This window comes from Streptopelia decaocto, assembly GCF_964273445.1.
Source record: "Streptopelia decaocto genome assembly, chromosome: 1".
In the NCBI taxonomy this organism is placed as follows: domain Eukaryota; kingdom Metazoa; phylum Chordata; class Aves; order Columbiformes; family Columbidae; genus Streptopelia; species Streptopelia decaocto.
Window position 1 is genome coordinate 690,417 of NC_138663.1, and position 25,329 is coordinate 715,745.

The following is a 25,329-nucleotide window of genomic DNA, read 5'->3' on the forward strand; positions in this document are numbered from 1 at the left end:
TCCCTGTCCCCATCCAGGAGGTGACCCAGGGCAGGGTCCCTGTCCCCATCCAGGAGGTGACCCAGGGCAGGGTCCCTGTCCCCATCCAGGAGGTGCCCCGTGGCAGGGTCCCTGTCCCCATCCAGGAGGTGACCCAGGGCAGGGTCCCTGTCCCCATCCAGGAGGTGACCCATGGCAGGGTCCCTGTCCCCATCCAGGAGGTGACCCAGGGCAGGGTCCTTGTCCCCATCCAGGAGGTGCCCCGTGGCAGGGTCCCTGTCCCCATCCAGGAGGTGCCACGTGGCAGGGTCCCTGTCCCCATCCAGGAGGTGCCCCAGGGCCTGGGCAGCCCTGGTGGCTCAAGCTGTAGCACATGCCCCAATCCAGGTGCCCCCCAGGTGAATTTCCCCAGCGTGCATGGCCAGCTGTGTGCTCTTGGTTTTGCTTCGTCCGTGTCTGTCTGTCTGTCCTGGTGTTCTTAGCCGTAGCGTGTGTGTAAGTAGCTCCCTACATCTGTGTTGCCTCACGTGTGGTCGCAGCCCCGGAGCCCGTGCGGAGCTCTGGGCACACTCATGTTTGATTTTACTTGTCATTTTCTGCCAGGCACTGAGCTGCCGACGGCATCCCCTGCGGCGCTGGGACGCTCCTCCTGCCACACGCACCCGTGGTGCCGCGCCGGCGCCGTCCCCAGCGCTGCCGCAGGCCCGGCTGCGCCGCACGGCTGGTCTGAGCAGAGCGGGGCATTCGGGAGCCATCCGGCTGCCTTTGGTGCTGCTGGTGGGGCCGCCGTGTCTGGCCGGGGCCGTTGCTGTGCAGAGATCTGTGCCGCGGGTTCTGCACGGCACACGGCGCTTGGCTGGCGCGTGGTCGGCGGTGGGAGGGCGCTCGTGCCATCGCATCTGCACGTGGCTTCACGCACCCCGTCCTGTCGCTGGTGTCACAGCGCGTCTGAGCGTTCGGGATCTGCCACCCGCGGTCGCACCTGCCTCGTCCCCGGGCTCCGTGATGCGGGACAGGGCGAGTTTACTCTGCCCGGTCCGTCTTCAGCCCCACGGCGTTGGGACGCAGCTCAGCAGCCCCGGTGACGGCGCCAGCCGGTCAGAACACTGTGGGGTCGGTGGCTGTGCTGGGTGAGAGCCGGCGCGTCCCGGTTCCGCTGAGCTGGCGGTTCAGACAATGGCAGCGCCGGCTCCTGGCGGCACCGTCTGACTGACCGTGACCGTCAGCTGATGTTTCCCCTCTGTTGCACAGCCCTGTCTGTGTGAAAGCTTTGGACATTGTTTCACGCACACCCGCATCCCTGCCCAGCTCCCGGGTGAGCTGCAGCCGCCCCGAGCACAGCTCCTGCGCCCTGAGCGTGGACCCCGAGCACAGCTCCTGCACCCCGAGCATGGACCCCGAGCGCAGCCCCCGCGCACAGCTCCTGCACCCTGAGCATGGACCCCGAGCACAGCTCCTGCACCCCGAGCATGGACCCCAAGCGCAGCCCCCGCGCACAGCTCCTGCACCCCGAGCATGGACCCCGAGCACAGCTCCTGCACCCTGAGCATGGACCCCGAGCACAGCCCCCAAGCACAGCTCCTGCACCCCGAGCACGGACCCCAAGCGCAGCCCCTGAGCGCAGCTCCTGCACCCCGAGCACAGCTCCTGCACCCTGAGCACAGACCACGAGCACAGCCCCCAAATCCCTGAGCACAGCCCCCAAACCCTGAGCACACCCCCCCAAACCCTGAGCACAGCCCCCGAGCACAGCTCCTGCACCCTGAGCACAGACCACGAGCACAGCCCCCAAATCCCTGAGCACAGCCCCCAAACCCTGAGCACACCCCCCCAAACCCTGAGCACAGCCCCCGAGCACAGCTCCTGCACCCTGAGCACAGACCATGAGCACAGCCCCCAAACCCCGAGCACAGCCCCCGAGCACAGCCTGGCGAGGGTGCCGGGGCTGCAGATGGGCTGTAGCTCATCTCCAGCCGGGCGAGCGTGAAGGTGTTGGAGCCTCGGCTGGTGCTTCCCTGCAGCTGCAGCCGCGGTTGAGGGTGCTGGGGGGGCTGCCGAGCTCCCCACACCCGCGGGCGCTGCCCTGCGGGGCAGCCCTGGCCGGGAGCCCAGCTCAGCGCAGGCGGCTGCGGGAACGCGAGCCGGAGAGGGACAGTGGGCGCTGCCGGAGCCCGGCGTTGCCGGGGGCAGGGGCAGGGTCGGGGCAGGGTCCCAGTCACAGTCAAGGTCATGGTCACAGTCAGGGTCAGGGTCAGGGTCAGGGTTGGCTGCTGTCTGGGTCCAAAAGGCTCAGCGATGGAGCTGGCTACCAGTCCAGGCTGGCGTTCCCAGGTGCCAGCACCTTTCCCGTGTTCTTAGTGCAGGTTTTTGCCATTAGTTCCCGGTAGCGAGGGGCGCTGGGAGCCCGGGGGTCATTGGGGTGCACAGGCGAGGAGACTCAGTTCCACAGCAGATCTGCGGCACCGTCAGGTCGGATGCACGAGTGCTTGCTGCTGGTTGGAGGCGTGGGGTCAGCTCTGTGTGGGTAATTAGCTGATTGCTGACCCTAATTAACCTTCTGTGTCATCACGGTTGAAACACTGATGGGCTGGCATCACTGCTCACTGGGGTCATTTTCCCCTGCAACAAAATTTGTCACCCAAAATGTGAAGCTGCATTGACCCCAGGGCTCCCAGTGGTGTCCCTGGGGCTCCCAGTGGTGTCCCCAGTGCACGCAGTGGTGTCTCCAGAGGGACAGCCCCGGTGCAGGGCCGTGTCACCCTGCAGAGGGACAGCCCTGGCACAGGGATGGGCCACAGGGACTGTCACCCTGCAGAGGGACAGCCCCGGGGCAGGGCCGTGTCACCCTGCAGAGGGACAGCCCCGGGCTGCAGCTGCACCTGGAGCTGCAGCAGGACCCGACACCTCAGAGCAGCAGCTGCATCCCTGGGCTGTCCAGGCACCGGCCGGGGTCCCCGCTTGTGTCCCCTCCCCAGCTGCTCCCCCCGTCAGCACAAGGACAAGGCACAGTTCTTGCTGCTTTTCCATCGTCCCTGTTCCCACGTGGAGGACTTCGTGTATGTAGAGCAAAGAAAAGAACCCTTACTTGTAACGAGAAGGTGAATGAACAGGAGCAGGAGCAACAGTTTTGGTTCCATCAGTGATACCATCCAGTTGCTTGATCTTCAGCTTTGTCTTCCCATAGCGAGGTAAAGCAGTGGCAATCACCATGGCTTTCTGGAGTGCATTGTCATACTCTGCTTAAAGTGATTAGAGAGGACTCCAGGACATGGCTCGTTAAACCTCGCGCATCCTCCTCCAGCTCGGTCTGAGACGCTGCTCAGGTCAGAAGCTTCAGGGCCCCCGGTTGTCTCCAGGCCCTTCCCAGCTGTGCCCCAGAGCTGGGACAGGCAGCTCCACGTCCCCTCCACCCGGCACGTCTGCCCCCCTTCCATCCACCTCTGCTTGCTCAGCCTTCCACACTCTGTCCACGTCCCTGTCCCGCTGGGCTGTGCAGCGTCCCGTGCTCGGCGTGTTCTGTGCGTGCTGGTGTCCCCTGTCCCCAGCGTCCCTGCCGGGTGCCAGCTGAGCCACTGCGGGTCACAGCGGGACCTGCCGCGGGGCTGTTGTGCCGCGGGGCTGTTGTGCCGTGGTGGGTGTTTGTTCTGCTGTGGTGGGTGTTCTGACGCAGTGGGTGTTCTGCTGCCGTGGGTGTTCTGCTGCCGTGGGTGTTCTGCCGTGGTGACTGTTCTGCTGGGGGGCTGTTCTGCCGTGGTGGGTGTTTGTTCTGCTGCCATGGGTGTTCTGCCGTGGTGACTGTTCTGCCACGGTGACTGTTCTGCCACGGTGACTGTTCTGCTGCGGTGACTGTTCTGCTGCGGTGGGTGTTCTGATGCAGTGGGTGTTCTGCTGCCATGGGTGTTCTGCCACGGTGACTGTTCTGCTGCGGTGACTGTTCTGCCGCAGTGGGTGTTTGTTCTGCTGCAGTGGCTGTTCTGCTGTGGTGGGTCTTCTGCCATGGTGGCTGTTCTGTTCTGCCGCGGTGCTGTTCTGTTGTGCCGCGGTGCTGTTCTGTTGTGCCGTGGTGCCGTTCTGTTCTGCCGCGGTGCTGTTCTGTTGTGCCGTGGTGCTGTTCTGTTGTGCCGCGGTGCCGTTCTGTTCTGCCATGGTGCTGTTCTGTTGTGCTGCGGTGCTGTTCTGCTCTGTTGCGGTGCTGTTCTGTTGTGCCGCGGTGCTGTTCTGTTGTGCCGCGGTGCTGTTCTGTTGTGCCGTGGTGCCGTTCTGTTCTGCCGCGGTGCTGTTCTGTTGTGCCGTGGTGCTGTTCTGTTGTGCCGTGGTGCCGTTCTGTTCTGCCGCGGTGCTGTTCTGTTGTGCCGTGGTGCCGTTCTGTTCTGCCATGGTGCTGTTCTGTTGTGCCGTGGTGCTGTTCTGTTGTGCCGTGGTGCCGTTCTGTTCTGCCACGGTGGTGTTCTGTTGTGCCGCGGTGCTGTTCTGTTCTGCCGCGGTGCTGTTCTGCTCTGTTGCGGTGCTGTTCTGTTGTGCCGCAGTGCTGTTCTGTTGTGCCGCGGTGCTGTTCTGTTCTGCCACGGTGGTGTTCTGTTCTGCCACGGTGGTGTTCTGTTCTGCCGCGGTGCTGTTCTGTTGTGCCGCGGTGCTGTTCTGTTGTGCCGCGGTGCTGTTCTGCTCTGTTGCGGTGCTGTTCTGTTGTGCCGCGGTGCTGTTCTGCTCTGTTGCGGTGCTGTTCTCCTGGCACACATGGTGACACACACCACCAAGCCAGCCCGATGGTGCCCGGGCAGCGTGGCCGAGCAGCTCAGCCCCCGTGGCAGCTCAGGAGCCATCACCCCGTGTTATGGTGTGTAGGAAATCACAGCCTGTAGGAAACCACGGCGTGTAGGAAATCACTGTGTGTAGGAAATCATGGTGTGTAGGAAACCACAGCATGTAGGAAGTCACGGTGTGTAGGAAATCACGGTCTGTAGGAAATCACAGCCTGTAGGAAATCACAGCCTGTAGGAAGTCACGGTGTGTAGGAAGTCACGGTGTGTAGGAAATCACAGCCTGTAGGAAATCACAGCCTGTAGGAAATCACGGCGTGTAGGAAATCACGGCGTGTAGGAAATCACGGTGTGTAGGAAATCACAGCCTGTAGGAAATCACGGCGTGTAGGAAATCACAGCCTGTAGGAAATCACGGTGTGTAGGAAATCACAGCCTGTAGGAAATCACGGTGTGTAGGAAATCACGGTGTGTAGGAAATCACAGCCTGTAGGAAATCACGGCGTGTAGGAAACCACAGCCCGTAGGAAATCACAGCGTGTAGGAAATCACGGTGTGTAGGAAATCACGGTGTGTAGGAAATCACGGTGTGTAGGAAATCACAGTCTATAGGAAATCACAGCCTGTAGGAAGTCACGGCTTGAGCACCTCCATGTCCCTCCGGTGTCCAAGAGCTGTTATCTCCAGCCAGGCTGCGAAGCCGCCTCCCCGTGGCCCCCGTGCTCATGGAGCTGCTGGGCCCGTCGCCACAGCCCCGGGTGTCGGCTGCGACCTTCGCTGCTCCTGCACCATCTGGCTTTGGGGTTTGTTAAACCTGCCGTGGTGAAGTGAGGGTCCCCCGCTGAGTGAGGGTCCCCTGCTGAGTGAGGGTCCCCTGCTGAGTGAGGGTCCCTTGATGAGTGAGGGTCCCTTGATGAGTGAGGGTCCCCTGCTGAGTGAGGGTCCCTTGATGAGTGAGGGTCCCCCGCTGAGTGAGGGTCCCCCGCTGAGTGAGGGTCCCTTGCTGAGTGAGGGTCCCCTGCTGAGTGAGGGTCCCCTGCTGAGTGAGGGTTTCCTGCTGAGTGAGGGTCCCCTGCTGAGTGAGGGTCCCCTGCTGAGTGAGGGTCCCTTGCTGAGTGAGGGTCCCTTGATGAGTGAGGGTTTCCTGCTGAGTGAGGGTCCCCTGCTGAGTGAGGGTCCCTTGCTGAGCGTCCAGGTAGCACACCGAGTGCGCCTGACCCCCGTGGCTGCTCCGTGCTCCCGTGCTGCCGCAGCTGCAGGGCCCGGCTTTCCCAGCTCCGTGTCACCCCCGTGTCACGGCAGACGCTGAGTGTGCTGGTTCCAGGACTCCTTCCCTCGGCTGCCCGTGCGCTGAGCAGGAGTCAGGTCAGGCACCCTGAGGAGATCTGGACTGCGGGCTCCAGTTCTTAGCTGCAGAAGCTGCCATTCTCCCCTCCTTTCTCTGCCAGAGGAGGAGGTTTGCTTGTGCCGCGGTGCAGGGGGCCGGGGCCGCTGGCTGCAGCCGTTCCCAGCGCAGAGCCGGGTCCGCGGCTCATGTGCCCTCGCGCCAGGATCCTCGTCCTCTCTCGGCTGCTCCGTTTCCGCAGTATCTTGGGCTCCGGCTTGGGCTGGCCGCCTGGAGCCACGCATCACCATGCTCTGGGTTCCTTGGCGTTCAGGCAGAAAACTGCGCGTGGGTCGGTCGTGGTCGGTCGCCCTGTCGGCGGTGGCCGCTGCGGTGGGACCCGAGCTGCACGCAGCGAGCTCGGGCTCCAGGGACCGGCCGGAGGGACCTGTGCGTGTCCCACGCTCGAGGGGTCGCGGAGGGTCCCTCCTGGGCAGGGACGCGGCCCCTCACGCTCCAACCTGCGCTCGGAGCCAGGCCTTGGTTTAGGAGCGGGATTATAAATATTGAGGAATTATTTCAGAGCAAGAGGTAAGACTTCAGTCTGGACGTGTTGTCCAGAGGAAAAACACCCACCAGAAGTGAAGAGTAAGAAGTAGCTTGTTGGTTTGCACTGTGGAAGAAGGCTGATAGCAGACAGGTATTTTGTAGAGTCCTGTTTCATTTAATAGGTGTATTTACTGTATGAAAACTGGCATGATTAATGAGGATTCATGATTTGCAGAACGCATGAAGTTTTGGGGGACATAGAACAGTGCAGAGGAAACCAGCCAAGCCCAGTGAGCGACCTGCGCCGGAGCAGAGGGTTCGGTGCTGACAGATGAGAGCAAAAGCTGGTTCTTCCAGCCCCAGAGCACCGTCCCCGTGAACTGCGGCCATCTGATGGTGGCAACGCTCCTGATGGCTCCAGTGGCCCACAGGCAGCGTGTGAGGAGCAGAGGCTGGTGCTGAGCTGCTGGGGCTGGTGGTGCTGCAGGAATGAGTTGCCGTTGTGGGTGCTGGAGAAGGCTGAGGACACCAGGGAGGGGCTGGAGGGGGGTCCAGGGAAGGGCTGTCAGCTCGAGCACTCTGCACGGCCCCGGCACAAAGGGACGACCCGCAGTGACGGCTCCTGCGCGTCGTGGAGCTGATCACGGGTCTGGGAGGCTTCCTCAGGTCTGCACTGCTCCTCCAGATCCTGACCACAGACTCACCGAGCAGTGTGTGTGCCCAGGACATTGTCCCGTCGGGTGTTCATGTCTCCAGGGGTGGAGACTCCAGCACCTCTCTGGGCACCCTGTGCCTGTGCTCGGTCACCTCACGGTGACCTGACGATCTTGTGCGTTCAGACAGAATTCCCCGTGTTTCAGTGTGTGCCTCTTGTCCCACCGCGGGTGCCGCTGGGCAGTCTGGCTGCGTCTTCTGCACTCCCCCCGTCAGGTGTTTCACAGCATCACAGAATCCCAGAACGTCAGGGGTTGAAGGGCCCTGGAAAGCCCATCCAGTGCAATCCCCCCATGGAGCAGGAACACCCAGCTGAGGTTCCACAGGAAGGTGTCCAGGGGGTTGGAATGTCTGCACAGAAGGAGACTCCACAACCCCCTGGGCAGCCTGGGCCAGGCTCTGCCACCCTCACCCCAACAAGTTGCTTCTCATAGTCAAGTGGAACCTCCTGTGTTCCAGTTTGCACCCATTGCCCCTTGTCCTGTCCCTGGTTGTCACCAGAAGAGCCTGGCTCCATCCTCCTGACACTGCCCCTTTCCATATTGATCCCCAGCAATGAGTCCCCGCTCAGTGTCCTCTTGTCCAGCTCCAGAGCCCCAGCTCCCTCAGCCTTTCCTCACACGGGAGATGCTCCACTCCCTCCAGCATCTTGGTGGCTGCGCTGGACTCTCTCCAGCAGTTCCCTGTCCTGCTGGAGCTGAGGGGCTACAACTGGAGAACTGGTATTTGTACAAGCTGGGGAGGTCCCCTCCAACCTTCTCTTCTCCAGGCTGAGCAGTCCCAGCTCTCTCATCTCTCTTTTTGTGTCAGATGCTCCAGTACCTTCATCATCTCTGTGACCTCCACTGGACACTGCTCCAGGTGTGCTCCACCAGTGCTGGGCCCAGAGGAGGGGTCACCCCCAACCTGCAGCACCTCCCGCAGCCCGGGACCCCCATGGCGTCTTTTCCTGCAGGGACACGCAGGCGGCTGGTGTTCAGCCTGGTCTCAGCACCCCGGCTCCTGCAGCTGCTCAGCCCAGCGTGTGCTGCGGGTGAGACCGTTCCCAGCTCCTCGGGTGCAGGACCTCGCGCTTCCCTCAGCTGAACTTCACGAGGTCGCTCTGGCCCGTCCATCCAGTGGGTTGGGGATGCTCTGCGGGGCCACAGACCCATTTGGTGCATCGGCTGCTCCTCTGTGGTGTGTCACCTGCACAAAAGGTGTGTCACCCGCACAAAAGGTGTGTCACCTGCACGAACTGTGTGCCATCTCCACTGACTGCCCCGCCATCCAGGTGTTTAATGAAGACACTGAGAGGAAGTGGCCGCACAGCAGCCGCAGGGTTGTGCCCGCTGGAGTCACGAGGCTCCAGCTGGACCTTGTTCCGCTGACCATGGCCCGTGGAGCCCGGCTGCTCAGCCGGGTCCCAACCAGCCTCCCCTCTGCTCGTGCTGCACGTCCTTCCCCAGCCTGCCCGTGAGGCTGCTGGGGGAGACGCTTCAGGAGGTCTTACTAAGCCAGATTAAACAAGGTCCCTGGCTCATCCCTCTCCCGGCCGTGTTCTCATCCTCGGTGCGTTTGGAAACGGTTTGCGGGATGATTTGCTCCATCACCTCCCCAGGCTGCTGCGAGGGTGACCAGGTCCTGCTGCCCTGACCCATGGCACGGCCGCTGCTGCGGAGCCACGTCGCGTGGGAGGCACAGAGTGATCGTCCCGCGCTTGCGCGGCTCCTCGGCTGCTTGTGGAGAACACGAGCTTTACTGCTCATGTGCAGTGTGGGTGCTGGGCCCCTCACAAAGTCTCTGACCCCTCTGAAAGCTCAGTCGTGGGTGTTCAGCGCTGCCAGGAACACACGAGCTGTGCCCGAGGTGAGGATCTGTGCAGCCCACGATCCGCAGGACCGGGCTGCCTGGGCTGCAGGACCTCATGCGCAAGTGCTGCCCACAGGCTCTGCTTCTACTCCTGCTCCGGAGACGCCGTGCGGGAGTGCAGCAGCCCCTAGGGTTACAGAATTTACCAGTTCTCTCCCGCTTTGCTCATTCTGGTGTTCATGTGAAGAGCCCGTCCAGTGCTTCTTCAGCATCCTCAGCCCCCAGACGCCCGTGGAGTTACCACATCGCCGTCGGGGCACAGGACATGGGTCCAGTTAACCCCGCTAGGCTGTGGCGGTGTTGCAGGTGCTCCCTCGCAGCATCCCTTTGTTTTCCTGCTGCAAAGGAGAAGCACGCAGAAGCGCCAGATTGATCTTCCCTGATGAAAGTGCATGAGTGGAGTCCTGAGAACAAATGACAGCAGGAAGTTTGATCACCTTCAGTGAAAAACCTTCTTCTCGGTGGTTCTACAGATCAGCCTCGCGCTGTTGGGCACCTTTTCCCTGTGGGCTTGCTTTACGGGGATGAGCTTATCCTCTCTTGGGGTTATTCTGCTGGGAGCCAGGAGGACGTTTCTTGCTGGAGTTCAGCAGGGAAGGAGGAGGGGGGGTTGGCAGGCGGTCCCTGCGCACAGCCCGTCAGTCTGCAGCGCCGCAGCTCCGTCCATCGCTGCCGGAGCGGCACCCGGGGCTCCCGGAGCCCGTCCTGTCCGCACTCCTGCCTTCACCCTCCCTCGGCAGGGATGGGTCTCATGAGACAGTTCTGGAAGACAAAATCCCTTCGGAATGGGAACCGTAGGTGTGCTGGGTCTCCCGGGACAGGCACCGTTCTGGGCAGGAAGCCTCCAAGCATCCTTCTGCATTTCAAGCAAAGAGAGGATTAGTGTCCAGCTCTGCCCCCAGCCCAGCCTGGCCGTGGGCACAGCACCGCTGCGGCTCTGGTCACCGAGCCGATGAAGTCACCTGAGCAGCCTCATGTCACCCGACAGCCAGCGCAGAACAGTCCTGTGTGCAGATCCAGTGGGAAGAGATGGGGGAGCTTCCGAGGGCTGGTATGAATCACAGAATCACAGAATCACAGAATCACAGAATGGACTGGGTTGGAAAAGCCCTCAGAGATCATCCAGTCCAACCCTTGGTCCAACTCCAGCCCATTGACTAGATCATGGCACTAAGTGCCATGTCCAATCTCAGTTTAAAACCTCCATGGCCGGTGAGTCCAGCACCTCCCTGGGCAGCCATTCCAATCCTGACCACTCTCTCTGTAAAGAATTTCTTTCTAATATCCAGCCTAAATTTCCCCTGGCAGAGTTGAAGCCATGAAAACACCTGCAAGCCAGGAGCAGCAACACAACAGTTAGCGGAGCAAAAGCAAAGCGCTTCTTCGGAGCGTGAGAAGCGCGTTACCGCTGTTGCCGAATCTGCCCTCGCCTTGAAGAAATTCAGACTCAGAGACAGAGTTCAAAGGAGGAATCCTCATCCATTAGGGACTCGGTCAGGAAATCTGCTTTTTAATATCTTCAGTAAAAGTACTCCCAGAAGGTTTAATTAGCTGTCCTACAAAGGCATAATCCCTCTTTTCTTTGGTTAGAACTTACTTTTTCATCAAGCTGGTGTCTCTTTGCGTGTGAGACGCCTCCCGTGAGACCCGTCCTCCCCCTCTGCTGATTGCAGCTGGTCCCTGCGTGTGCCGGCGCGCAGATCGGGCCCCGGCTGCTGCGCCTCACCAGCCTGGCGCTTGTGGCCACCCCAGAGCCGCAGCCCAGCCCCGTCATGTCCTGCTGCCGGTGCTGCACCGCTCCGCATCCCACATCCCACCCGCTGCCGGTGCTGCAGCGCTCCGCATCCCACATCCCACCCGCTGCCGGTGCTGCACCGCTCCGCATCCCACATCCCACCCGCTGCCGGTGCTGCACCGCTCCGCATCCCACATCCCACCCGCTGCCGGTGCTGCAGCGCTCCGCATCCCACATCCCACCCGCTGCCGGTGCTGCACCGCTCCGCATCCCACATCCCACCCGCTGCCGGTGCTGCAGCGCTCCGCATCCCACGTCCCACCCGCTGCCGGTGCTGCACCGCTCCGCATCCCACATCCCACCCGCTGCCGGTGCTGCAGCGCTCCGCATCCCACATCCCACCCGCTGTCGGTGCTGCACCGCTCCGCATCCCACGTCCCACCCGCTGCCGGTGCTGCACCGCTCCGCATCCCACATCCCACCCGCTGCCGGTGCTGCAGCGCTCCGCATCCCACATCCCACCCGCTGTCGGTGCTGCACCGCTCCGCATCCCACATCCCACCCGCTGCCGGTGCTGCACCGCTCCGCATCCCACCCGCTGCCGGTGCTGCACCGCTCCGCATCCCACATCCCACCCGCTGCCGGTGCTGCAGCGCTCCGCATCCCACATCCCACCCGCTGTCGGTGCTGCAGCACTCCGCATCCCACCCGCTGCCGGTGCTGCACCGCTCCGCATCCCACATCCCACCCGCTGCCGGTGCTGCACCGCTCCGCATCCCACCCGCTGCCGGTGCTGCACTGCTCCGCATCCCACGTCCCACCCGCTGCCGGTGCTGCAGCGCTCCGCATCCCACATCCCACCCGCTGCCGGTGCTGCACTGCTCCGCATCCCACGTCCCACCCGCTGCCGGTGCTGCACCGCTCCGCATCCCACATCCCACCCGCTGCCGGTGCTGCAGCGCTCCGCATCCCACATCCCACCCGCTGCCGGTGCTGCAGCGCTCCACATCCCACATCCCACCCGCTGTCGGTGCTGCAGCGCTCCGCATCCCACATCCCACCCGCTGCCGGTGCTGCAGCGCTCCGCATCCCACATCCCACCCGCTGCCGGTGCTGCACCGCTCCGCATCCCACATCCCACCCGCTGTCGGTGCTGCAGCACTCCGCATCCCACCCGCTGCCGGTGCTGCACCGCTCCGCATCCCACATCCCACCCGCTGCCGGTGCTGCACCGCTCCGCATCCCACCCGCTGCCGGTGCTGCACCGCTCCGCATCCCACGTCCCACCCGCTGCCGGTGCTGCACCGCTCCGCATCCCACATCCCACCCGCTGCCGGTGCTGCAGCGCTCCACATCCCACATCCCACCCGCTGCCGGTGCTGCAGCACTCCGCATCCCACCCGCTGCCGGTGCTGCACCGCTCCGCATCCCACATCCCACCCGCTGCTGGTGCTGCACCGCTCTGCATCCCACATCCCACCCGCTGCCGGTGCTGCAGCGCTCCGCATCCCACCCGCTGCCGGTGCTGCACCGCTCCGCATCCCACATCCCACCCGCTGCTGATGCTGCAGCGCTCCGCATCCCGCCTGCTTGGAGGAGAGGCCTGCAGGCAGCGCCAGAGCTGCCACGTCCCAGCTCACAGGGACACCCCGGCCACCAGCAATGCCGCTGTCTCAGGGCTGCTGCCTCCCGACCCCCGGCGGGAGCTCCGCCAGAAAAGGAACGTGAATCATTTCATCTTTCTTATGAAGCTCCCAGTGCCGCTGACTCGTTGTTGCCTAAAGGAGAAGTGGACGGCACCGTAGCGCTCACAAAACCCGGCAGAGCCCAAGTGCTCAGCAGCAGCATCCCAAGGCAGGCAGCCGTGCTGCCCGGCTGCAGCCGGAGCTTTCCACATCCCCAAAGGGACACCTGGCGCTCGTGAGCCCCTTTGACTTGCAGCTGGGACTCAGAAATGCTCAGGGCAAACTGAAGCACCTGTGGGGCAAGTCCCTGCTGCCCGAGCTCACGTACGAACCCCCCGTGGTGCAGAAGGTCTCTCACCACGCACCATGCGGAGCCTGGCGCCAGGAGCTGGAGGACGCGGTGCGGAGCTGTGCGGGAGATCTCTGGAGCGTGTCACCGCCCGCGGAAATTGCCGCTGCAGCCGCCACCGTGCATCCTGCAGCAAGGCTCATGCACGGGTGTTGATGTGCTTTCCCAACTATAGGGAAGAGGAATCTTCCAACAGTAACTCCGTGCAGCTGACCCTGTGCCTTGGAGGCAGGGCCGTGGCTTTGTCCCCCGTGTCACCCGCACTGTGCCCGGAGCACGTCCTCGCTCATCGGTACCACCCAAAACAGCCTCAAGTTGCGCCGGGGGAGGTTGAGGTTGGATGTGGGGAACAATTTCTTCCCCAAAGGGCTGGAACAGGCTGCCCAGGGCAGTGCTGGAGTCACCATCCCTGGAGGGCTGGACAGACGGACATGAGGTTCTCAGGACACGGGGCAGGGACAGGGTTGGTTATGGTTGGACTCCATGGTCTGGAGGAGCTTTTCCACTCCGAATGATTCTGTGATTCTGTGATTCTAAAACGCCTCGCGGGCTCCGGCTGCCCCAGCAGGGCTGTCGTTCTCCCAGCCAGGCGTCCCCTGCGACCCAGCGAGCGCGTCCTGGTGACCCAGAGTCCTCAGTGCCCTCCCGCTCCACTCTTTCCTCCACAGACCTGGAGTCACTGTCCCTCTGTCCCGCCTGGGCAGGTTCAGCACGCCCTTGGCACACTCTCTGTCTGCGGCCGTTTCTGTTCACATTTGCCTTTTGAGAACACGAGTGGCCAGAACTGTGCTCAGAGTTTCGAGTGAGTGTTGCGGTGTCTCCTTTGGCAACATTAGCGCATCCTTGTGTCTGTGGGAAACACGGACCGGAGATCCCGCAGCGGTTCCTTCACCGTCCGCAGCCATGCCGCGTCCGTCCCCCCGGTCACCCCTCCTGGCTCTCGGCAGACCCAGAACTTTCTCTCCATCACTTCCAGCAGAGCAGGGATCCCTTGCCAGCCCTCCAAGCGGGACACGGGATTTTGTGCTGTCACTTCTCGTTCTGTTTCTCGTGGCACAGCCCTCAAGGTCGTTCAGCTCTTCCTCCTCTGTACTGATGGAGCTTCCCAAACGTGACTCATCACGGTGCTTCTTCACAGCCCTCTTGCTTTCTGCGCCAAGGGGGCAGGGAAATAAGAATAAGAGGTAACGTGTCTAAGCCCACAGACTCTGAGCAGCCCTTCATATTAATGTTCAGCTACTCTTCTTGGAGCCGTGTCGCTGGGAAATGATGAGTGGTGGTGAACCTGGCGTGGTGCGGGGCTGGTGCAGTGTGTGCGTTGGTGGCGGGGCTGGCGCGGTGTGTGCGTTGGTGCAGCAGTTGCTGTAGCTCTGGGCTCCTCTTGCCAGCAGCAGCTTTCCAGAGGGTCCGTCCGTGCCAGGAGGGACCCAGGACAGGGCAGAGCCTGGGGGGCGGTGGAGGAGCCGTGCGGGGCCGGGCTCACTCGGGGCGCTGCTGGTTTGGTAACCGGGTGCTGTGGTTCCTTGTGTTGGATGGGCCAGTTTGGAGGACGAGCAGACTGACGTTGCTGACCCAACGAGCAGTCACGGCCTGGTCAGCGGTGAGATAACCGGCGCAGCGCGGTGACGCCGTGCGTGCAGGGGACCCGTCCTAGGCCCGTGGGACCATCCCCGAGCCGCCGCAGGACCCGGGCCCTGCCGAGAGCCCTCCTGGGAGCTCAGAGCCACCGGAGCCGGGACCAAAGTCCCCGTGGGCTCAGGGTGGTGCCAGGACAGTGGGCGGGAGGGAGCCCCAGGTCCCTCCCGCTCAGAGTGCCGGCCCCAGCACAGTCACCCTGGGTGCTGGCGGAAGGACACCCCACACCGCGGGTGCTGGCGGAAGGACACCCCACAGCGCGGGTGCTGGCGGAAGGACACCCCACAGCGCGGGTGCTGGCGGAAGGACACCCCACAGTGCGGCGCCAGCAGAGCCGGGGCTTCACCAGGCTGTGGCACTCGGCTCTTGCCCTGCCAGGCTTCAGATCTGCTTCTTTCTGCGTACCCGGAGCAATTGCTCGTCTGGGGGACACGATGGAGGCGATGGCAGGAGGCAGACACGCCTGCACCGGGGTGGCCCCGCCAGAGGCTCTGGTAGCAGCGAGCGCTGCAGGAGGGGCTGTCCCTGTCCCCTGCCCAGCGCCATGGCAGGTGCCACCGCGACGCGGGGGGCAGGATGGGGACATGGTGCAGTGCAAGGGGGACGCCCGTCCAGGCGCCTCCAGGCTGCCTCACCCACAGCGACGGGTGACGATCAGACCCTGCTGGCTCCATCCTTGGGACGGTGGGACGGCCCTCCCGTCCCCACACGGCGCCTGGGGCGGCGCGGGAAGGTTCCGTCTTGTCCCAGGAGGGGCCGATGTGCTTGGGAGCGCTGGTTGCTCTGAGGCCGTGGCAGGACCGAGAGCTCCCTGATGGGTTAGCGAGGGGACACGGGGGTCCCCAGCGGGATTAGGTTCAGCTCTGCTGCGGCTTCTTGCTGAGGTGCAGGCTCCCAGGCTGCAGCGTGGCTTGTGTGCGGCCAGCGGGGCCACCGTCCGCCACGGCTGGGCTCGCTGGGCTGCGGAGCCGCGGCAGCCAGAGCAGGAACCGAGGTTCGCATTGAAGATCAGGAAACATTTCTTCCTGGAAAGGGCTGTGGGGCATTGGAACAGGCTGCCCAGGGCAGGGCTGGAGTCACCATCCCTGGAGCGCTGGACAGACGGACATGAGGTTCTCAGGACATGGGGCAGGGACAGGGCTGGGTTGTGGTTGGACTCCATGAGCTGGAAGGGGCTTTTCCAGCCAACATGATGCCGTGATTCTGTACTGAAGATACTTGCTTGAGCGTGTTGTGCCCCCGTGAGCGCCCCGGCCGGGCGGCCCCGGCTGAGGCGCCTCCGTGCCCCCCCCGCCCGGCTGGCCCAGCTCTCCAGCCCCGTGTGTTTGTGTGTGTGCTGCCGTGTCTGGGGACCTCGGCCTCACCCCTGCCCTCTGCTCTCTCCTCTCTCTCTCGCTGTACCGTTCTTTCTGCAGACTTTTCAGTAGTTTAGGAGAACTCAGCACCATTTCCCAGCGGAGCTCCGGGACCACCTACACAGTCCGACCTGGCAGTCGCTACCCCGTAACCCGACGTACCCCCAGCCCCGTGAAGCCGGCTCTGGATCGGACAGAGCCCCTCAGCACCGTCCGGCCCTACGGTCTCACCCCTCCCACCATCCTCAAATCTTCCAGCCTCTCCATCCCACACGAGCCCAAGGAGGTGCGCTTTGTGGTGAGGAGCGTGAGCGCCCGGAGCCGCTCCCCGTCCCCGTCCCCCTCGCCAGGGCCGCCCCTGCACACCCTCCACCCGCCTCGGCCCTTCATGCAGAAACCCCTCCACCTCTGGAACAAGTACGACGTCGGGGACTGGCTGGAAAGCATCAATTTGGTGGAGCACCGAGACAAGTTTGAGGACCATGAAATCGAGGGCACGCACCTGCCCGCCCTCACCAAGGAGGACTTTGTGGAGTTGGGGGTGACCCGTGTGGGGCACCGCATGAACATTGAGAGGGCGCTCAAGCAGCTGGTAGACAGCTGACCGGCCCCGGCAGCGCTGGCCTCGTCCAGAGCCGCCGCGGAGGGCGTTTCTACTAGACTAATAAAACCCACTTTGATTCTCTTTCTACTCTGAGCACTGCACTGAAGGGCGCGGAGCCCAGGGGCTCCCGCCCGCTCCCGGCGTGCCACGCACGCTCGGCCCCGCCGGCCCCGCCGGCCCCGCGACGCCTTCGGGACAGGGAATGTTGCATGAAATACATCCTCGTTTCTGTTCCTCGGAGAGTCTGGCCTGTATATCGCTTGTGTGCTCTTCCCGGGGCGTCGCCGGGCCGGCGGGGCCGAGGCTCCGCGTGCCGCCGGCGCAGCTCCCGTGGCCGCGGCAGCGCCTGGCCGGGGCGGGAGCGGCAGGGCCAGCGGTGCAGGGAGAGCCGAGCCTGGCTCGGGACAGGGCTGTGCTGCCGGCCCGGCGCTGGCCGCGGCGCCCGGCGGCGACAGGTGACAGGGACGGCTGCGCGCCCCCGCCGCGGCTCGGACGGGCCGGGGCGGCCCACGGCGTGGACACCCCGAGCTGCTCCGAGCCGCCGCGGCGCGAGTGCGGCGGGGCAGGGGACAGGCGGCGCCGGCACTCGGCCGCGGCGGCGGGAGGCACCGCGGTGGTGGCCCTGGCCCCGCGCAGGCTGCGTCTGCCGGGGTCAGCGGCGGTTGAGCCGCGCCGGTGCTCGGAGGGTCGGGCTCCAGCGGCAGGGGCTCTGGGGACGGGCGCGGCGGCTGGGGGGACACCCGCGGTGACCCCCAGGCCAGCTCCCCCTGTCCGAGCCGCCCCGGGAGCCGCCGGCGCTGCCGGGACAGCGGCTCCCCCGCCGGCTCCTGCCGCTGCGCCGCCTGTCACCCCAGAGGGACCGAAACCGCATGGACAGAAGCATGTTTGGGGATGGCGGAGGGAGGCTGGTGGGGAATCCAGCAGAAAACGCTTTGCCAACGTTTTCGGGGGGGGAGGGAGGAGGGAGATGTTTTATTTCCTCTTGGTTTAGGGTCTTGTTTCCAAGGGGGATGCGTTGATGGATAATATATAATCTCCGTGCATTTATATAGAGAGCAGCTGATGATCTACAAGAGATGATATTGAACTACAGGATCCCCACTCCATCCTAGTCATCCTTATTTTGCATCTTTTTAATCAGCTATATATTTGAAAAGAGAGAACAAATATCTATATATCTATATCTATAGCTATAACCACCTGATTTTGTTATAGTTTTCCTAAATCTCTATATCTCTAGACTTGCTGAGATGCTGGCGAGGCGGTGCCCGCACCCCTCCCCCGGGACGCCCATGGCTCATGGGGCTTTTTAGCGACTGAGTGAATGTTAAAGTCTTTTTTTTAAAAAAAAAAAACACAAAAACCTATCCCAACAGCTCCTTCCGAACACTCTGGATTTTAAAGATTGAGAAACACAAGACGAAACCTGTTTTTTGGGACACACCGAGTCTTCCACCCCCCGGCACAGACCCACGGAGCTGGTGCTTCCACCACCCGCAGACCCGGCGCCTCTGGCAGGCGTCGGGCACCGGCCCCCGTCCCGGAGCCATGGCCGCCGGCACGACCCGCTCGCACGGCGCCGCCGCAGCCCCGTGGCACCGCCGGCCCGGCCGGGAGCCGCTGGGGCTGCTACGGGCGGCGTGGGCAGCGGGGAGGCCGGTGCGCGGGGCTGGCCGGGCCGGCTCCCGCCGCGCCACGGGGGCCACGGGGGCTCGGCGGGAGCCGGAGTGACCCGGCAGCCCCGGCGCCGGGAGGGCTGTCCCTGTCCCCGGCGCGGTGCCCAGGGCCCGCGTGCCCCCTCCTGCCGCAGCCAGCAGCTCAGGAGGGGGTGGCTTGGTGACCGGTGTTCCCAAAAAGCCGAGTCCCCCACAAAGGCATTAACTCTTCTGGTGCTAGAGGGAAGGACAAGGAGGTTCCTTCTGACCCTCACACATCTCTGAACCTTTACAACCCTCAGCCAGGGAAAAGGCCCCGAACTGGGGTGGGGGCAGTTCCTCCGGCACACCAGCCCTCCCCGGGACGGATCCTGACGTGTGCCGGCACACCAGCCCTCCCCGGGACGGATCCTGACGTGTGCCGGCACACCAGCCCTCCCCGGGACGGATCCTGACGTGTGCCGGCACACCAGCCCTCCCCGGGACGGATCCTGACGTGTGCCGGCACACCAGCCCTCCCCGGGACGGATCCTGACGTGTGCCGGCACACCAGCCCTCCCCGGGACGGATCCTGACGTGTGCCGGCACACCAGCCCTCCCCGGGACGGATCCTGACGTGTGCCGGCACACCAGCCCTCCCCGGGACGGATCCTGGCGCACCCCGGTGCCGTGTCCTTTTCCCTGAGCTCTTGCTGGGCACGTGCCCATCGGCTCCATCCCGAGGCTTCTGGAAGCCACCGGGCCCTGGGGCTCGTGGCCTCTCCCCCTCCCCGGGCGCCGTCCCGCTGCTCCTGGCTGGGGTCGGCACCCGGAGACGGCGCGAGGGGCTTCGAGCCGGAGCCGCGAGCAAACAGCCTGCGCCCCGCGCCCCAGGGCACCCCGGGCCCCGCGCCCGCGACCTGGTGAGCCGCGCGGCGCCCGAACTGCGATAGCAGCCATGATGTCTGCCTGACCCCGCCGCCTGGTTCCCAGGTGTGCCATCGCACCCCATCAGGCGTCCCCAGCCCTGTCTGTGCCAACGCTGCTGCTGTCCCGTGTCCCCTGCGGCGGGCGCCGCAGACCAGCTCCTGCCCCTCCCGCCTCGCTGCCCCGCGGCCGCAGCCCGGCCCATCGTCCCTCTGCCGCGCACCCGCCCTCCGTGTGCCCGCTGGACCCACCGTGTGTCCTCCGCCTTCCCAGCACCTCCACCCTGCTGTGCTCCTCTCGCCTCCATCCCTCCCGCACATCTCCCCATCTCCCCCTCGGCCCTGGGACCCCAGCCCCGCACGCCTCGCCCGCAGCATGTGCAGCCGCCGGCTCAGCACCCTGCACCCCGCATCCCCGCTGCCTGCGCAGGCAGGGACAGTCCCGCACCAGACGTGTCCCATGCCGCCGGCACGGCTGCTGCTGCTCTGACAGCCCCCGGCCCGGCACACGCTCCCTCCAGAGCCCCCCCGCTCCAGCCGTCCCCTCACCCTGTCCCTCCGCCAGCTCCCGCACGCTCCGCAGCCCCTGCACCCACAGCACCTGACTGCAAGCCGAGCTCACCGCTTGTCCCCTGCGACTGGAGCCGGGCTCACCCGCACCAGGGCTTGGCTCTCCAGCTGATGCTGCTTCTCCAGCTCCGTGCCTGGCAAAGCAGCACCGGCACGTCCCGGGCTGTCGGCGAGCACCCAGCCCCCCGGCATCCCTCGGGACGCCGCACGCTGGGTGCCCCCGCAGCCCCCGCTGCGCGCACGGGCCTGGGCACGTCCCGGGGTGGGTGTCGCGCAGCCCCTTCCCCAAACTGGAGAGCACTGGGACTGCCTGGGAATTCATTTGGCTGCTTGTTCCTCCGCTGCTCTGACCAGGCTGCTCTGGAGCCTCCTGCCGATGTGGACACGCACGTTTGCAGCTGCGCGGTGCCATGGGACCTGTGCCACGGCGACCTGTGCCACAGAGACCTGTGCCACGGGGACCTGCGCCCATTGCCTGGCTGGCTTTGGCCCCCGCTGCTGCATGTTTGCAGACCCCGGCTGTCCCCGCTTGGGGTCCACTCCCTGGGTCCCCAGGGTGACGCAGGGTGACCGTGGCCCCGCGGAGCAGCATCCGCTGGAGCCGCTGGGCACCCACCCGCACGCCGCGGCTCGGCCAAAGCTCTGCAGCGCTGCTGGCTCGGCCCTGGCTGCGCGGCCCCCGCCCCGCTTGGCGTTCCAGCGCCCCGCAGACCCCCTGCATGCCCACCCCCCGCCAGCCCCGCCACCCCTGCCCACCTGCCCAGCTTGTCCCACTGCCGCCTCTGTCACCTCTGCCACCGCTGCGCTTCATTCCCATCGCACTGCTGGCTCCTTCCCCGGCTCACCCGCAGGTAATGGAGACCCTGGCAGCCCCTGGAGATGCCGGTGGCCCTTGGAGACCCCGGTGGCCCTTGGAAGCCCCGGTGGCCTGTGGAGACCCTGGTGGCCCTTGGCGGCCCCAGTGGCCCTTGTGCCCAGCGCAGCGCTCGGCCCGTGGCGGCAGAGCTGCCCCGTGTCCCCTGGGCGCGGTGGCGGCTCCGAGCGCTGCCCCTCGGCGCCGCTGGTGGGAGCGTGACGTGTTACCCTGAGTGCAGGCACCCCGGGTCTCTGCCCCTTCCGCAGCTGCTTCTGGGGCGACCGAGAGACCCGCCTGCACCCGCCTCTTGCTGCGAGAGGCCAGAAGTCTGCAGAGCGTAACTTTTCTGCAGAAAGTTCGGTCTGGGACCAGGAAAGCTGGACGCCTTCTTGCCATTTCTGAGGAGCCCTCCTCCTCCTCCTCCTCCTCCTCCACTCCCCAGTTCCCCCCTGCCCCTGATCCTCTTGCCAGGGCTGGGAATGGTGGATGCACCGCTCTGCCGTGGCGGAGCCGGCGGCCGCGCCGCCCTGCCGTGCACCCCAGCTTCCGCCAGCAAGCAGCTGCAGCCGTACCTGTGTTGGCAAACACTGCGTGATCCCCGCGGGGACACCACGGCTCGTCCCAGTCAGGCGTAACACCAGAGAAGGCGACCTCCCACCGCGGCCGCGCCGGGGCTGCCCGCGTCTGCGCAACCTGCTCCCCGCAGCTTCATCCTCCCCATCGCCGCGTCCCCCGCGCCCGCCACCTGCACCAACGGGGCTGCGGGGACAGCGCTGTCCCCGGGCAGCAGCAGCCGGCACCGCGGGAAGGGGCTTCGCTTTGGGGCTGGTTTTGTTCCAGGTGCCAAAGTCCCTTGGACCAACCCGCCTGTTCCTCCCCGCTCAGCCCCCGCTCCCTGTGCCCGTCTGCGCGGCGTCCGCTCCGCGGTGCCACCGGGTGGGGACAGCGTGTCCCCGGCGCCCCCACGGCCCAGCAGCGCGGCACTCGGCGCTGCCTTGGCTGCGGCAGCCGGGTTGCCACAGGGCCAAGGGCTTGTCCTGTGGCCATTTCCCCCCTGACAGAACCACAACCCCTGGCAGAACCACAACCCCTGGCAGAACCACAACCCCCAGCAGAACCACAATCCCCCAGCAAACCACAACCCCCAGCAGAACCACAATCCCCGGCAGAACCACAACCCCCAGCAGAACCACAATCCCCAGCACAACCACAATCCCCAGCACAACCACAACCCCTCAGCACAACCGCAGCCCCGCGGCAGAACCACAACCCCCCAGCAGAACCACAACCCCCCAGCACAACCACGACCCCTGGCAGAACCACAACCCCCGGCAGAACCGCCACCCCCGGCAGAACCGCCACCCCTGGCAGAACCGCCACCCCCGCTAACGCAGCTGCTGCTCCTTTACTTTTCTTTTCCCAGCGGAAGCAGAGAGGATTTTCCCCAGGTGTAGATAGCGCTTTCCTGACTCTGTATCTATTCCGGCTGCATTGGCATCTCCGCTCCGACACCTCCCGACCAGTGAGACATTTCCCGTTGAAAAGCCATCCAGGAGAAGGCAGAGCGGTAGCGGGCGAGGAGCCGCCCCGGAGCCTGCGGTGCCGCCGGCGAGCGTCGCACCCTCGGCCGCGCCGGGACCGGCCACGCGCGGCGCTTACTGTGATTCTCATGGCTTCTCAATGACTTGGGTTCTCTTCTGTACAAAGGGATACACTTTTTTGGTTTGGTTTTTTTTTTTTTTTTAAAGAAGTTGTTGGTATTTTTCCTTTGTCCAGACTAACGCCATCCATTCCCTGTTCTCCATCAGCTCCTGTCTGTAATTCTGACCGTAAACGAAGAGAAAACAAACCCCACAGCACTTTGTTCCTGGTGGTGAAGAGCTTCGCCAGCCAAACCCGTTTGCAACCAGCCACAAAGTGCGGCGCGGTTTGCTCTGCGCCGGCAGCCCCGCTGCCGCATGCATGTGTCACCGCGCCCGGCGCCACCACTGCATGTGCACCGCGCACCGGCCCGCGGCGCCGCATCCACACTCTCGGTTCTCACCCAGACGGACTCACCTGTGGGTTTTTGTTCTGTTTTTAATTTGACAGGGTCGGTTTGACTTCACCCTTATTTTGTATGGATTTTTGGAGGAGATTTCTCCTTCTCCAGAGTCATGGAGGTGTGGCCATTCGCCTCCCGCCCTTGACGTTGTGATACACATACCCCACAGAGATCTATGTTTCTTATATTATATTATTATTAATTATTATTATTATTATGTAATAAATTTATAAGAAAGCTCCGCTTTGGTCCGTGGTGTCTGTCGGCTCCAGCAGCTCCCAGACCCAGCTGCCATTCGGGGTCCCCCTCATGGGGAACGCATGGTGGGGAGGGGGCGCAGGATGGGGCAGCACGGGGAGCCAGCCCCATCCTGCGGGGTCCTGTGCCCCCGGCCAGGACAGCGGCCGGGTCGGTGAGGGGAGGGGGCTGGGCAGGGTGAGGTCCCACTGCACTTGGGGGGCCGTGGCCGCTCGCTGGGGGTGCAGCTCCCCAGGGCTGGGGGGAGCCGGGCTCTCTGGGGTCGGCTTTGCGGGGGGAGCAGCCCTGGAGTGGGCACAGAGCTCAGGGCACCCCAGTGCTCCCAGTCCCGCAGTGACCGGTGCCACCTGCACCCCGGTGCTCCCACCTGCGCAGTGACCGGTGCCACCTGCACCCCGGTGCTCCCACCCCCGCAGTGACCGGTGTCACCTGCACCCCGGTGCTCCCACCCCCGCAGTGACCGGTGCCACCTGCACCCCGGTGCTCCCACCCCCGCAGTGACCGGTGCCACCTGCACCCCGGTGCTCCCACCCCCGCAGTGACCGGTGCCACCTGCACCCCGGTGCTCCCACCCCCGCAGTGACCGGTGTCACCTGCACCCCGGTGCTCCCACCCCCGCAGTGACCGGTGCCACCTGCACCCCGGTGCTCCCACCCCCGCAGTGACCGGTGTCACCTGCGCCCCGGTGCTCCCAGTCCCGCAGTGACCGGTGTCACCTGCACCCGGTGCTCCCAGTCCCGCAGTGACCGGTGCCACCTGCGCCCCGGTGCTCCCAGCCCCGCAGTGACCGGTGTCACCTGCACCCCGGTGCTCCCAGCCCTGCAGTGACCGGTGTCACCTGCACCCCAGTGCTCCCAGTCCCGCAGTGACCAGTGTCACCACCGTCCCCCCCGTGCTGGCCTGTCCCCTGCCCTGCCATCTCGGCTCGCCCCACGTGGGGCCAGGGCCGAGCGGAACCCCGTGGGTACAGAGGTTTGGTGTCGGGAACTCAGAGCCGTGGGCCGGGGAGCGGAGCTGTGACTGCGGGAGAACCCCCCACCCCACCCGACACCTCTGCCCGTGTCCCTCCCCAGAGCCACAGAGTCACAGGATCAGGATGTCAGGGGTTGAAGGGCCCTGGAAAGCTCATCCAGGTCAATCCCCCATGGAGCAGGAACACCCAGCTGAGGTTCCACAGGAAGGTGTCCAGGCGGGTTGGAATGTCTGCACAGAAGGAGACTCCACAACCCCCTGGGCAGCCTGGGCCAGGCTCTGCCACCCTCACCCCAACAACTTGCTTCTCATATTTAAATGGAACCTCCTGTGTTCCAGTTTGCACCCATTGCCCCTGGTCCTGTCCCTGGTTGTCACCAGAAGAGCCTGGCTCCATCCTCCTGACACTGCCCCTTTCCATATTGATCCCCAGGAATGAGTCCCCCCTCAGTCTCCTCTTGTCCAGCTCCAGAGCCCCAGCTCCCTCAGCCTTTCCTCACACGGGAGATGCTCCACTCCCTGCAGCATCTTGGTGGCTGCGCTGGACTCTCTCAGCAGTTCCCTGTCCTGCTGGAACTGAGGGGCCACAGCTGGACACAATCCTGACGTGCTGTGCTGCTGCCGTCTCTGCCGTCTCTGCCCGTGTCTGGCTGCCGGTGCTGGGACCGACACATCCCGACAGAGCATCACTGGCCACAGCCCCACCGCCGCAGCAGAGACGCCAGTTTGGTTTAGAGTTCAGTTGTATAACGTAAAAAGTTAAAAAGCAACCAAAAAAACCCCTGGCACTGGGTTGGCAAAAGTTTTCACGCGGCCGCTGTGCTCCAGAAAAACCAGTGAAGTCCATTTTTCTGGCAGGAGGTGCCACGAGTGCAGAGACACAAGAGCCCCGCTGCACTTACCTGAAATCACAGACCGTGAGTCGAACTGACGGGGGAAGAGAGCACAGAAAGTGGAGCCTGTTAATACCAAGCCCAGAAATACGTGGTTTCAACTTTAAAATACCTACGATTCACAGCACTGAAGCACGTGCAGGAGTTTATCGTTGCTGTACAGGAAGCACGTCAGGCAGGAGGACCCTGGTTACACTGACAACACCCGCAAAATGTCGCTGGAGACCATCTGAACGGGAGCACGGAGAGGAGGGAAACTCACCAGCGGTCTGCGCGGATTCCTGTGGCACAACTTTGCGTCATATTGTGTGTACAACCTGCATACGGCACCCACCACAGCCCCCAGCCACGGCACAGCCACAGGGCTCGGTGTCACCGTCCCCAGCCACGGCACAGCCACAGGGCTCGGTGTCACCGTCCCCAGCCATGGCACAGCATCACCATCCCCAGCCATGGCACAGTGTCACTGTCCCCAGCCATGGCTCAGTGCCACTGTCCCCAGCCATGGCTCAGTGTCACCGTCCCCAGCCATGCCACAGCATCACTGTCCCCAGCCATGGCTCGGTGCCACCATTCCCAGCCATGGCTCAGTGTCACCGTTTCCAGCCATGGCTCAGTGTCACTGTCCCCAGCCATGGC

General features: G+C 64.3%; 1 protein-coding gene across 3 annotated transcripts in view; it reads left to right on the top strand.

Moving 5' to 3' along the window:
• SHANK3 (SH3 and multiple ankyrin repeat domains 3) overlaps positions 1–22,473 on the top strand; it is a 393,528-nt gene extending 371,055 nt beyond the window's left edge. The window contains exon 23 of one of the 3 annotated variants that reach the window (XM_082076373.1): positions 22,332–22,473. In XM_082076373.1, the coding sequence (XP_081932499.1) occupies positions 22,332–22,344 (13 nt within the window). In that variant the 3' untranslated portion in view covers positions 22,345–22,473. Of the gene's footprint in view, positions 1–15,993; positions 16,781–21,946 lie in introns of those variants that run through there. The other 2 variants (XM_082076372.1, XM_082076371.1) reach the window with 2 other exon arrangements.
• The last annotated feature ends 2,856 nt before the right edge of the window (positions 22,474–25,329 follow it).